The following is a 14,173-nucleotide window of genomic DNA, read 5'->3' on the forward strand; positions in this document are numbered from 1 at the left end:
GCTAGGGAATTTGAAAATTTAGTGGGAGAAGGCAGGGACAGGGTACTGAATTTGGATGATCAGCCATGATCTCATTGAATGGCGGAGCAGGCTCGAAGGGCCGAATGGCCTACTCCTGCTCCTATCTTCTATGTTTCTATGCTTACCTTCAGCGACTGGTGCACAAGGACACCCAGGTCTCGTTGCACTTCCCCTTCTCCCAATCTATTGCCGTTCAGATAATAATCTGCCTTCCTATTTTTGCCACCAAAGTGGATAACCTCGCATTTATCCGCATTATACTGCATCTGCCATGCATCTGCCCAATCACCCAACCTGTCCAAATCATACTGAAGTTTCTCGGCATCCCCCTCACAGCACACACGCCCACCCAGCTTTGTGTCGTCTGCAAACTTGGAGATATTACATCTAGTTCCCTCGTCTAGATCATTTATATATATTGTGAATAGCTGGGGTCCTAGCACCGATCCCTGCGGTACCCCACTAGTCACTGCCTGCCACTCGGAAAAAGATCCGTTTATTCCAACTCTTTGCTTCCTGTCTGCCAACCAGTTCTCTATCCAAGTCAGTACCTTGCCCCCAATCCCATGTGCTTTCACTTTACACACTAATCTCTTATGTGGGACCTTATCGAAAGCCTTCTGAAAGTCCAAATACACCACATCCACTGGTTCTCCCTTATCTATTCTACCAGTTACATCCTCAAAAAATTCCAGTAGATTAGTCAAGCACGATTTACCTTTTGTAAACCCATGTTGACTTTGTCCGATCCTGTCACTCTTTTCCAAGTGCTCTGCTATTACATCTTTTATAATGGACTCTAGCATTTTCCCCACTACCGATGCCAGGCTTACAGATCTATCATTCCCTGTTTTCTCTCTACTATCTTTTTTGAATAGTGGGGTTACATTAGCTACCCTCCAATCCATGGGAACTGTCCCAGAGTCTATAGAATTTTGGAAGATGACCAGCAATGCATCTACTATTTCTAGGGCCACTTCCTTAAGTACCCTAGGATGTAGATTATCAGGCCCTGGGGATTTATCAGCCTTCAATTCCATCAATTTACCTAACACCATTTCCCTACAAATACTGATTTCATTCAGTTCCTCCCTCTCATTAGACCCTATGTTTCCCGACATCTCTGGGAGGTTATTTGTGTTCTCCTTTGTGAAGACAGAAGTGAAGTATGTATTTAATTGGTCTGCCATGTCTTTGTTCCCCATTATAAATTCCCCTGATTCTGACTGCAAGGGACCTACGCTTGACTTTACCAATCTTTTTCTCTTCACATATCTATAGAAGCTTTTACAGTCAGTTTTTATGTTACCTGCAAGCTTACTCTCATACTCTTATTTTCCCCCTCTTAATTAATCCCTTTGTCCTCCTTTGCTGAATCCTAAACTGCTCCCAATCCTCAGGTTTACTGCTTTTTCTGGCCAATTTATATGTCCTCTCCTTGGATCTTATGCTATCCCTAATTTCCCTTGTTAGCCACGGTTGAGTCACCTTTTTTGTTTTATTTTTATGCCAAACAGGGATGAACAAATTCTGTAGTTCATCCATGCGATCTTTAAATGTTTGCCATTGTCTATCCACTGTCAACCCTTTAAGTAACGTTCCCCAATCCGTCCTAGCCAACTCGCGCCTCATACCATCATAGTTTCCTTTATTTAAATTCAGGACCCTCGTCTTTGAGTCAAATACTTCACTCTCCATTTTAATGAAGAATTCTATCATATTATGATCGCTCCGACCCAAGGAGCCTCGCACAACAAGATTGCTAATTAATCCTTTCTCATAATACCCAGTCTAAGATGGCCTGATCTCTAGTTGGTTCCTCGACATATTGGTCCAGGAAAAATCCCGTATACACTCCAGGAATTCCTCCTCCACAGTAGTGTTACTAATTTGGTTAGCCCAATCTATATGTAGATTAAAGTCACCTATGATAACTGCTGTGCCCTTATTGCACGCGTCTCTAATTTCCCGTTTAATGCTATCCCCAATCTCAGCATTACTGTTTGGGGGTCTGTGTACAACTCCCACTAATGTTTTCTGCCCCTTGGTATTTCTCAGCTCTACCCATACAGATTCCACATCATCAGAGCTAATATCCTTCCTTAATCTCCTGTTAATCTCCTCTCTAACTAGCAATACTACCCCACCTCCTTTTCCTTTTTGCCTGTCTTTCCTGAATATTGAATACCCCTGGATGTTGAATTCCCAGCTTTGGTCACCCTGGAGCCATGTCTCCGTAATCCCAATTATATCATATCCGTTTACATCTATTTGCGCAGCTAATTCATCCACCTTATTACGAATGTTTCTCACATTAAGACACAAAGCCTTCAGGCTTGTTTTGTTAACACTCTTAGACCTTTTAGAATTATTATTTACTGTGGACATGTTTGATTTAAACCCTTGATTTCTCTGACTGCCACTTTTGCTTTTCTCCTTCCTGTCTTTAAGAACATAAGAAATAGGAGCAGGAGTAGGCCAATCGGCCCCTCGAGCCTGCTCCGCCATTCAATAAGATCATGGCTGATCTGATCCTAACCGCCAATCTACTATCACAGAACCATCTCCTGAATCTAACAGAATTAGACACACGAAATAGGAGCAGGATCAGGCTACATGGCCCCTGGGCCCGCTCCGCTACCCACAGGGCCATGACCGATCCGAACCTAGACTCATGTCCAAATTCCTGCCCGCTCCCCGTAACCCTTAATTCCCTTTACTTCTAGGAAACTGTCTATTTCTGTTTTAAATTTATGTAATGATGTAGCTTCTACAGCTTTTTGGGGCAGCATATTCCATGGACCTACCACCCTCTGAGTGAAGTAGTTCCTCCTCATCTCAGTTTTGAAAGAGCAGCCCCTTATTCTAAGACTATGCCCCCTAGTTCTAGTTTCATACATCATCGGGAACATCTTCCCCTCATCCACCCGATCCAACCCCTTCACAATCTTATGTTTCAATAAGATCGCCTCTCATTCTTCTGAACTCCAATGAGTAGAGTCCCAATCTACTCAACCTCTCCTCATATGTCCATCCCCTCATCCCCGGGATTAACCGAGTGAACCTTCTTTGTACTGACTCGAGAGCAAGTATGTCCTTTCTTAAGTATGGACACCAAAACTGTACGCAGTATTCCAGGTGCGGTCTCACCAATACCTTGTACAACTGAAGCAATACCTCCCTATTTTTACATTCTATCCCCCTAGCAATGAAAGCCAACATTCCATTGGCCTTCTTAATCACTTGCTGCACCTGCATACTAACCTTTTGAGTTTCGTGCACCAGGACCCCCAGATCCCTTTGTACTTCAGTACTTTCCAGTTTCTTGCCATTAAGATAATAACTTGCTCTACGATTTTTCCTGCCAAAGTGCATAACCTCACACTTTCCAGTATTGTATTCCATCTGCCAAATCTCTGCCCACTTACTTAGCCTGTCTATGTCCCCTTGCAGGTTTTTTATGTCCTCCTCACTCACTACTTTCCCTCCCATCTTAGTATCATCTGCAAACTTTGATATGTTACACTCGGTCCCCTCCTCCAAATCGTTAATATAGGTTGTAAAGAGTTGGGGACCCAGCACTGACCCCTGCGGAACACCACTAGTTACTGATTGCCAGTCTGAGAATGAACCATTTATCCCAACTCTCTGCCTTCTGTTAGATAGCCAATCCTCTATCCATGCCAGAATATTACCCCCAATCCCGTGATTTTTTATCTTAAGCAATAATCTTTTGTGTGGCACCTTGTCAAATGCCTTCTGGAAGTCTAAATACACTATGTCCACTGGTTCTCCTTTATCCACCCTATATGTTACTTCCTCAAAGAACTCCAGCAAATTTGTCAAACATGACTTCCCCTTCATAAAACCATGCTGACTTTGTCCTATTAAATTATGATTATCCAAATGTCCTGTTACTGTCTCCTTAATAATGGACTCCAAAATTTTACCTACCACAGATGTTAGGCTAACCGGTCTATAGTTTCCAGTCTTCTGTCTACTGCCCTTTTTAAATAAGGGTGTTACATTAGCAGTTTTCCAGTCTGCCGGGACCTTTGCCAAGTCCAGGGAGTTTTGGAAAATTATCACCAATGCATCCACAATCCCTACCGCCACTTCCCTCAAGATCCTAGGACGTAAGCCATCAGGTCCAGGTGATTTATCCGCCTTGAGTCCCATTATTTTACCGAGTACCACTTCCTTAGTGATTTTGATCGTGTTTAGCTCCTCCCCCCCCCTTTAGCCCCCTGTTTGTCCAGTGTTGGGATATTCTTAGTGTCTTCTACTGTAAAGACTGATATAAAATATTCATTCAGTGTTTTTGCCATCTCCATATTTCCCACCATTAATTTCCCGGTCTCATCCTCTAAGGGACCAACATTTACTTTAGCCACCCTTTTTCTTTTTATATAACTATAACAACTCTTACTATCTGTTTTTATATTTTTTGCTAATTTACTTTCATAATCTATCTTCCCTTTCTTAATCAATCTTTTTGTTATTTTTTGCTGTCTTTTAAAGTTTTCCCAATCCTCTATCCTCCCACTAGATTTGGCTACCTTATATGCCCTTGTTTTTAGTCGAATACTATCCTTAATTTCTTTACTTAGCCACGGATGGCTGTCTTTTCTTTTACACCCTTTTCTTCTCAGTGGAATATATTTTTTTTGGAAGTTGTAAAATAACTCCTTAAATGTACACCACTGATCATGTATCGTCTTACCCTTTAATCTATTTTCCCAATCCACTCTACTCAATTCTGCTCTCATACCTTCATAGTCTCCTTTATTCAAGCTTAGCACACTTGTTTGAGATCCAACCTTCTCACCCTCTAATTGAATATGGAATTCAACCATGTTATGGTCACTCATTCCAAGGGGATCCTTTACTAGGACATTTTTAATTAATCCTGTCTCGTTACACAGGACTAGATCTAAGGTTGCTTGCCCCCTGGTCAGTTCAGTTACATACTGCTCAAGAAACCCATCCCTAATACACTCAATGAACTCATCCTCAAGGCAGCCCTGCCCAATTTGATTTGTCCAATTAATATGATAGTTAAAATCCCCCATAATTATAGATGTTCCCTTATTACAAGCCTCAACTATTTCCTGATTGATACTTCGTCCAACAGAGTTACCACTGTTCGGAGGCCTATAGACTACGCCCACTAGTGCTTTTTTCCCCTTATTATTCCTTACCTCCACCCAAACTGTTTCATTATCCTGATCTTTTGACCCAATATCATTTCTCTGTATTACAGTGATTCCTTCCTTTATTAACATAGCCACCCCACCTCCCCTTCCTTCCTGTCTGTCCTTCCTGATCGTTAAATAACATGGTATGTTTAATTCCCAGGCACTGTCACCCTGCAGCCATGTTTCTGTAATGGCCACAAGATCATACCCATATGTAGTTATTTGTGCCATTAACTCGTCTATTTTGTTACGAATGCTACGTGCATTCAGATAGAGAACTTTCAAGTATGTTTTCTGACACTTAGTTACTGCTTTTGCCCTTTTTATTACTTTACCTTTTACTCCATACCTTCTGCCCCTTCCTGACACGCTCTGGTTTTTAATTTCCCCACTGCTACCTAAGTCTATGACCTTCTCTGTTGTCATTTTTATTATTTGCTCTCTAGGAACCTCCCCCTCACTAGTTAGTTTAAAGCCCTCTCTACAGCCCTAGTTATATGATCCGCCAGGACTCTAGTCCCAGCACTGGCCAAGTGAAGCCCGTCCCAACGGAACAGCTCCCTCCTGCCCCAGTACTGGTGCCAGTGTCCCAGGAAGCAAAACCCATTTCTCCCACACCAGTCTTTGAGCCACGCATTTAACTCTCTAATTTTATTTGTCCTAGCCAAATTCGCTCGTGGCTCAGGTAATAATTACCCTTGTGGTTCTGCTTTTTAATTTGGCCCCTAGCTGCTCAAACTCCCTCAGCAGAACCTCCTTCCTTGTCCTATCTATGTCGTTGGTACCAACATGGACCACGACAACTGGATCCTCCCCCTCCCACTCCAAGTTTCTCTCCAGTCCAGAGGAGATGTCCTTAACCCTGGCACCGGGCAGGCAACACAGCCTTCGGGACTCTCGCTCTCGGCTGCAAAGAACTCTTTCTATCCCCCTAACGATACTATCCCCTACCACTACAACATTTCTTTTAACTCCCCCCACTTGAATGGCCCCCCGCTCCACAGTGCTGTGGCCAGGTTGCTCATCCTCCCCGCAGTCCCTGTTCCCATCCTCACAGGGAATAAGAGCCTCGAACCTGTTGGACAAGTGCAAGGGCTGCGGCTCCTCCAACACTACCTCCTGGATCCCCGTACCTGCCTCACTTCTAGTCACACCATCCTGACCCTGGCCACGGACTACATCTGAATTAATTAATCTAATTGGTGTGAATACCTCGTGATACACAGAGTCCAGGTAACTCTCCCCCTCCCTGATGTGTCTCAGTGTTTGAAGCTCGGACTCCAGCTCTTCAACACGGAGCCGGAATTCCTCGAGCAGCCAACACTTACTGCAAATGTGATCACCGTGAGCATCAATGGTGTCCACCAGCTCCCACATATTGCAGTAGCAACACATCACCTGATCTCCCATTCTATGTAATTAATTAAATTTATTAATATTATTCTTAAATACCCTCTGCCCCGATTCTAGATGATGAATATCACACCTTAGAAACTATAAACCAAAGAGATTTAAGCTTAAAAAGGGAGAAATACTTACCAACCAATCACTTACCCGCTTTCTGGTGATGTCACACTTGGATTACTTTGTACCTCTCTCCTTCCCTCCGAGTTCCGAGACTGGAGATTGGTACGCCTTACCTGGTCTCTGGGACTTTTATAGCCCCGCTGCTGCCGCTGAGTTCCCGCCGACGCACTGAGGCCTTACCTGGTCTCTGGGACTTTTATAGCCCCGCTGCTGCCGCTGAGTTCCCGCCGACGCACTGAGGCCTTACCTGGTCTCTGGGACTTTTATAGCCCCGCTGCTGCCGCTGAGTTCCCGCCGACGCACTTCTATCCTTGCTTCCCTTTCCTCTGTCTCCCTGCACAGGTTCCCAACCCCCTGCCATTTTAGTTTAAACCCTCCCCAACAGCACTAGCAAACACTCCACCTAGGACATCAGTCCCGGTCCAGCCCAGGTGCAAACCATCCAGTTTGTACTGGTCCCACCTCCCCCAGAACCGGTTCCAATGTCCCAGGAATTTGAATCCCTCCCCCTTGCACCATTCCTCTAGCCACGTATTCATCTGAAATATCCTTCTATTTCTACTCTGACTAGCACGTGGCACTGGTAACAATCCTGAGATTACTACCTTGGAGGTCCTATTTTTTAATTTACCTCCTAACTCCCTATATTCAGCTTTTAGGACCTCATCCCGGTTTTTACCTACAGGAAACTCTCGATTTACCGGCACCTAAATAACCGGAAACCTGTTAACCGGCAAAATTCAGGAGTAGGTTCAGGTAAGTTTTACTTCATATTAGTGGCAGTTCCTGGAGCTGTGGCTGTGTCACTGGGGTTCCTGCACTTATTGCTAAGCAACAGGGATGCTTGGTCTGTGGCCGGGGTTCCTGCAGCTGTTGCTAAGCAACAGGGAAGCCTGGATTTGTTGCTGTGTACGGAGCTCTCGTACCTTTTAAACTATACCTCTCTGTAATCCGGAGTTTTTGATAAACCGGCACCACGCTGGTCCCGTCGGTGCCGGATAAAAAAGAGTTTCCTGTATATCGTTGGTGCCTATATGCACCACGACGACTGGCTGTTCACCCTCCCCCTCCAGAATGCCCTGCAGCCGCTCCGAGACATCCTTGACCCTTGCACCAGGGAGGCAACATACCATCCTGGAGTCTCGTTTGCGGCTGCAGAAATGCCTATCTATTCCCCTTACAGTAGAATCCCCTATCACTAAAGCTCTCCCGCTCTTTTACCTCCCGTCCTGTGCAGCAGAACCACCCACGGTGCCAGGAAGTTGGCTGCTGCTGCCTTCCCCCGATAAGCCATCTCCCTCAACAATATCCAAATTTGTATATCTGTTTTAGAGGGGGGTGGCCACAGTGGACCCCTGCACTACCTGCCTGCGCCTACTACTCTGCCTGGTGGTCACCCATTCCCTTCCTGCCTGTGCAGCCTTTACCTGCGGTGTGACCAACTCCCTAAATGTGCTATCCACGATATCTTCAGCATCGCGAATGCTCCAGTATGTATCCATTCGCAGCTCCAGCGCCACAATGCGGTCTGTCAGTAGCTGCAGCTGGATACACTTCCCTCAGGTAGAGGAAAACAGAGACAGAAACAGTCACTAACAGGCAGTTGTGAGGGGGAAAGCTTTCACCAGACTCAAGATTAGAATGCAAAATTTTAAGTTATTTTGTTGGAGTCAAGCAACATAACCCACTGATGTATGGAAGCATTGTGTGGTCATTATTTGTATAAGTATGTGAAGAAAAGTTGTAACTGTCAGAACTGCTTCTTTGTATGTTCATATGCTGTGGAATAAAGCAGCTTAACGATTCATATTTGGCTTCACCTTACCCAGTATGTTCTCGTTCTGCCTTTGAAAAGGATGGAGGCGCTCACGTGGGGGTATGTGTAAAAGACACAATATCCAGTTGAGAACACAAAGGGGTCCTATTGTTACATCCCTGGGCTACACTGTCAGATAGTTAGATATTAGGCAGTGTGGGAACACTCCTGAACATAAGGTGCTCAGACCACTTACGGGAGTGACGAGCACAGTGGTGCCCAAGAGAATATCTAAGGCAAGACTCTAACTTGTAACAGGACAAAGATTGCGTGCTCAGCCCAACTTTGGAAGAGGGTATGGAGTCACCTGTGCCTCAGAATGTCCCATTGTCCCACCTGAGCAAAGGTGTGTGGGGTGCAGAGCCTGTTTGTGGGGTGCAGCCAGTCTGAGTGAATAAAATGGAGAACAAGGTTGATTAAATATATATATATTTTAAAACTGTGCAAGTTTCTTGGTGTGCCTGAAATAAACCATAAATGCACTGACCTCAATCCAACATGTAGAGTCATGTTGACAGGGCCATTGTAACTGGCAACATGCTAAGAGCTCCTAGTGGCCTAAACACAGAGCTGCAAAAAGAAATGGGATTGGTCACTCAATGACATCTTCCCTTCACTAATTTCACAATCTATCTCTACATATTCACTATTGTTGAGTAAAAACAGTCGCTCAGAAAAGTTGCTTTTGTAGGAGTTTATTGCAGAGGATCTGTTGCAATGGGCACTTTGCCTCTCTCCTCTGGAAATCCAACCCCCCGCCCCACATTCAAAAGCTTTTTCTTCTACATAAAATTTTACAGCGCAGAAACAGGCCATTCGGCCCAACTAGTGTTTATGCTCCACACGAACCTCCTCCCACCCTACTTCATCTCACCCTATCAGCATAAGCTTCTATTCCATTCTCCCTCATGTGTTTAGCTAACCGCCCCTTAAATGTATCTATACTATTCACCTCAACTACTCCTTGTGGTAGCGAGTTCCACATTCTCACCACTCTCTGGGTAAAGAAGTGTTTTGATTCTCCCTCCCCCTTCTTCCCTTCTGCTCAGTGTTTACTGCTTGATTCCATTGGTCTGTAAAATGCTCTGAGACCTCCTTCTGCACAGGAGGGCCACAGAAAGGGCAAGATGTTGTTGAACTTCCTGTAGCAGCCAATGCGTTGCCATTTGAAGCAAGTTATCGGGGCAGGAAACGAGACTGCCTCAAAAACTCCTGATATGGCAGCAGTTCGCTATTGAGTAGGGAATGAGTTCACAGTATTATTTTGCACTGAAGAGAGTGGAACTGACTGACTGACTCCTCCCTTTCTTTTCATCTTGTAGCTCCACTTGTATTCTACCTGATATGGGCTCCCGTCATCGATGGAGACTTCATTCCTGATGAGCCAAAGAAGCTATACCACAATGTTGCTGGTATCGATTACATCGCCGGTGTTAACAATATGGATGGACATCTGTTTGCTGGCTTGGATGTTCATTCAATCAATCAGGCTTGGCTAGGAAAGACCTACCCGTAAGGAACACGGCTTATTTAATTGAGTGTGTTGCTTTTTTTTGTTGTTGTCAAGGTTGAGACTCCCTCTTAAGGCACTTCTTTCCCTTCCCTGAGTCTCTACATCACACACAAGTCTTAGAAAGAAAGACTTGCATTTATATAGCACCTTTCACAACTGCCAGACGTCCCAAAGCACTTTACATCCAATGAACTACTTTTGTAGTGTAGGAAATGCGGCAGCCAATTTGCGCACAGCAAGCTCCCACAAACAGCAATATGATAATGACCAGATAATCTGATTTAGTGATGTTGGTTGAGGGATAAATATTGGCCCCAAGACACCAGGAATAACTCCTCTGCTCTTCTTTGAAATAGTGCCATCCACCCGAGAGAGCAGATGGGGCCTCGGTTTAACGTCTCATCCCGAAAGACGACACCTCCAACAGTGCAGCACTTCCTTAGTACTGCACTGTTGTGTCAGCCTAGATTTTTGTGCTCAAGTCTCTGGAGTTGGACTTGAACCCTCAACCTTCTGACTTAGAGGCAAGAGTGCTACCCACTGAGCCACAGCTTCTCTCAGACCAGATGGTTGGAGGGCTGCAAGAGGTTGCTGGAGGTGACTCCCCTGACTCCTTTCAAACCTCTTTGTGAAGAAGAGGTTCAGAACTCAGTGGGGATTGGGGGCTTAAATGCACTTCCCACTGCTGCATTATTTATATTGTGAAGCTCCGCTCCAGTGGTATCATGAAAGAGACAACTTCTACATGAAATGGTTCAAGCGGTCGCTGTCCAGCATCAGGAAGCATAAAAAGAAGATGGAGAGACATCAGTAGGTGTACAGGTAACCCTTCCTTTAACTAAGGTTGTGTGTGGGGGCGGCTACAAAACCTAACCCCGACAGCCCTTTACATGCATTTCTTCAGAGTAACTTTCAGGAAAACATTTTTTAAAATTAATCTACGTGAACCTGGTAGCAAGCTAATTCAGTACTACAGTGCAGGGAACAGACATGGGTTTACATCCTGCCCCTCCCAGCTGCCGGTCTTGAGTGGTTTCCAATAAGGGGGCACAGAGTGGCATCTCCCAGCAGAGGCAAGTTCATGACTGGGCAGTCTCCGGGGAGTCATTGTAGCTGGCCAACATGGGCCACCAGGCCAACTGAGACAAAGAATAGGGGATAAAATATATATATTTTTAATTTATTCGTTTATGGGATGTGGGCGTCGCTGGCGAGGCCAGCATTTATTGCCCGTCCCTAGTTGCCCTCGAGAAGGTGGTGGTGAGCCACCTTCTTGAACCGCTGCAGTCCGTGTGGTGAAGGTACTCCCACAGTGCTGTTAGGTAGGAAGTTGAAGGACTTTGACCCAGCGACGATAAAGGATCGGCGATATACTTCTAAGTCAGGATGGTGTGTGACTTGGAGGGGAACTTGGAGGCGGTGGTGTTCCCATGCACCTCCTGCTCTTGTCCTTCTAGGTGGAAGAGGTCGCGGGGAGGTGGTTAGACTCTCGCTTGTTGGAGTTAGTCATTGCCTGGCACTTCTGTGGCGCGAATGTTACCTGCCACTTATCAGCCCAAGCCTGAACGTCGTCCAGGTCTTGTTGCATGCGGGCATGGACTTCTTCATTATTTGAGGAGTTGTGAATGGCGCTGAACACTGTGCAGTCATCAGCGAACATCTGCATTTCTGACCTTATGTTGGAAGGAAGGTCATTGATGAAGCAGCTGAAGATGGCTGGGCCTAGGACTCTGCCCTGAGGAACTCCTGCAGCGATGTCCTGGGGCTGTGATGATTGACCTTCAACCACCACAATCATCTTCCTTTGTGCTAGGTATGATTCCAGCCAGTGGAGTGTTTTCCCCCCCATTCCCATTGACTTCAGTTTTACTAGAGCTCCTTGATGCCTCACTCGGTCAAGTGCTGCTTTGGAATTCAGCTCTTTTGTCCATGTTTGGATCAAGGCTGTAATGAGGTAGGGAGCAGAGTGGTCTTGGCAGTACTCAAACTGGGCATCCGTGAGCCAGTTATTGGTGAGTAAGTGCCGCGTGATAGCACTGTCGATGACACCTTCCATCACTTTGCTGATGATTGAGAGTAGACTGATGGAGCGGTAATTGGCCAGGTTGGATTTGTCCTGCTTTTTGTGGACAGGACATTGTCGGATAGATGCCAGTGTTGTAGCTGTATTGGAACAGCTTGGCTAGAGGTGTGGCTAGTTCTGGAGCACAAGTCTTCAGCACGATAGCCGGGATGTTGTCGGAACCCATAGCCTTTGCTGTATTCAGTGCACTCAGTAGAAAGTTAAAAATATTAATTTAAAAGAAAATAAACACTATTCTGTGCAGACTTTTGGTAGACATATCCATTTCATATTGGTGATTGAGGCAAAGAGTACATGGACGGATTGGACAGGTGGATGTAGAAGATGGTGCAATGGTCAACGTACACAATATGTTGACTTGTTTTTGAATAAAAACCTATCCTGTGATTCACTACCATTGCAACATCAACCCTTGAAAATGAGTAATTTATCTGTATACTTGGAAAAAAGAATTGTCCACATAATATCCCCATGAACTTGAATGTTTATTGCAAGGGGGTTGAAGTACAAGAGTAAGGAAGTCTTACTACAATTGTACAGGGCTTTGGTGAGACCACACCTGGAGTACTGTGCATAGTTTTGGTCTCCTTATCTGAAGAAGGACATACTTGCCTTAGAGGTGGTGCAACAAAGGTTCACTAGATTGATCCCTGGGATGAGAGTGTTGTTCTATAAGGGGAGATTGAATAGATTGGGCCTATATTCTCTGGAATTTAGAAGAATGAGAGGTGATCTCATTGAAACATATAAGATTCTGAGGGGGATTGACAGGGTAGATGCCGAGAAATTGTTTCCCTTGGCTGGAGAGACTAGGACTAGAGGGTATAGTCTCAGGATAAGGGGTCGACCATTTAAGACTGAGGTCCAAAGATGTGCGGGTTAGGTTGATTGGCTATGATAAATTGACCCTTAGTGTTAGGGGGATTAAATACGTGGGGTTACGGGGATAGGGTGGAATATGTGTTGGTGTAGGGGGTTACAGGGATCGGGTGGGATATGTGTCGGTGCAGGCTCGATGGGCCGAAATGGCCTCTATCTGCACTGTGGGGTTTCTGTGTGATTTCTGTGTGAGGAGGAATTTCTTCACTCAGAGGGTTGTAAATCTTTGGAATCCTCTACCCCAAAGGGCTGCGGATGCTGAATCATTGAGTATATTGACGGCTGAGATAGATAGATTTTTGGATTCTAGGGGAATCAAGGGATATGGGGATCGGGCGGGAAAGTGGAGTTGAGGACGAAGATCAGCCATGATCTAATTGAATGGCGGAGCAAGCTCATGTGCCCTATGGCCTACTCCTGCTCATATTTCTTATGTTCTTATGTTATGTTGACATCTACAGGAGCGACCTGTATAACCTCATTAGAGGTCTGACTGTAGACACGAGAGGACAAGGTACCAACATTACTTATGCGTACTACACCAGGGACTGGCCTTCTAATCCAAGTCAAGAGACCATTAAAAAGACAGTGGTGGAGCTGGAGACGGACATCCTCTTCTTGGTCCCCACCCAACTGGCACTGGATCTTCATTATCAACATGCTCAGTAAGTTACCTGCCAGACATTTCCAGCTGTGGTCACATCTTGTGTGTCCAAGCAAGTGGTGAGGTGTTGGAAGAGGTGGGAACTATCAGACTGTACCACTATGTGAGGGAGGGGAGGATGGACCCAACTAACCACTGGGCACGATATCTACCCAACACTCTGGTCCAATAACACAGGCTACTGAGTCATGAGTATGGTTCATCAATATCATATCCATATACTTCCACTGGAAGACTACAGAAGTATTTTGTTTGAAAACTATATTGTTATTTTCTTAAATGTTTTCTTTTTTTTAAAAAAGGTTCTCTACTCTTTTCCCACCTGAGTCTCCCTGTACTGTTCACAGTTGGATGGACAGGCTGCCTTTGCTCCCAGTCTCTTGGCAGTCCTGCGCTGAATATGGTACAAACACAGCCGGGTTGGGGGGGGGGGGTCTCTTTCTTTGATCTTTTCCTTCTTCCCCGTGGAACT

The 14,173-nt window shown here is 45.3% G+C and overlaps 1 protein-coding gene across 2 annotated transcripts in view; it reads left to right on the top strand.

Annotated features, from left to right (window-relative positions):
• LOC147101590 (bile salt-activated lipase-like) overlaps positions 1-14,173 on the top strand; it is a 45,417-nt gene that overhangs the window by 26,267 nt on the left and 4,977 nt on the right. For both annotated transcript variants that reach the window (XM_085965264.1, XM_085965265.1), the window contains exons 8-9: positions 9,885-10,074; positions 13,499-13,702. In XM_085965264.1, coding sequence (XP_085821390.1) covers positions 9,885-10,074; positions 13,499-13,702 — 394 coding nt within the window. The remainder of the gene's footprint in view (positions 1-9,884; positions 10,075-13,498; positions 13,703-14,173) is intronic.

Source organism: Somniosus microcephalus, chromosome 23 (assembly GCF_052327205.1).
Source record: "Somniosus microcephalus isolate GS21.2 chromosome 23, FLI_Smic_1.0, whole genome shotgun sequence".
Lineage (NCBI taxonomy): Eukaryota > Metazoa > Chordata > Chondrichthyes > Squaliformes > Somniosidae > Somniosus > Somniosus microcephalus.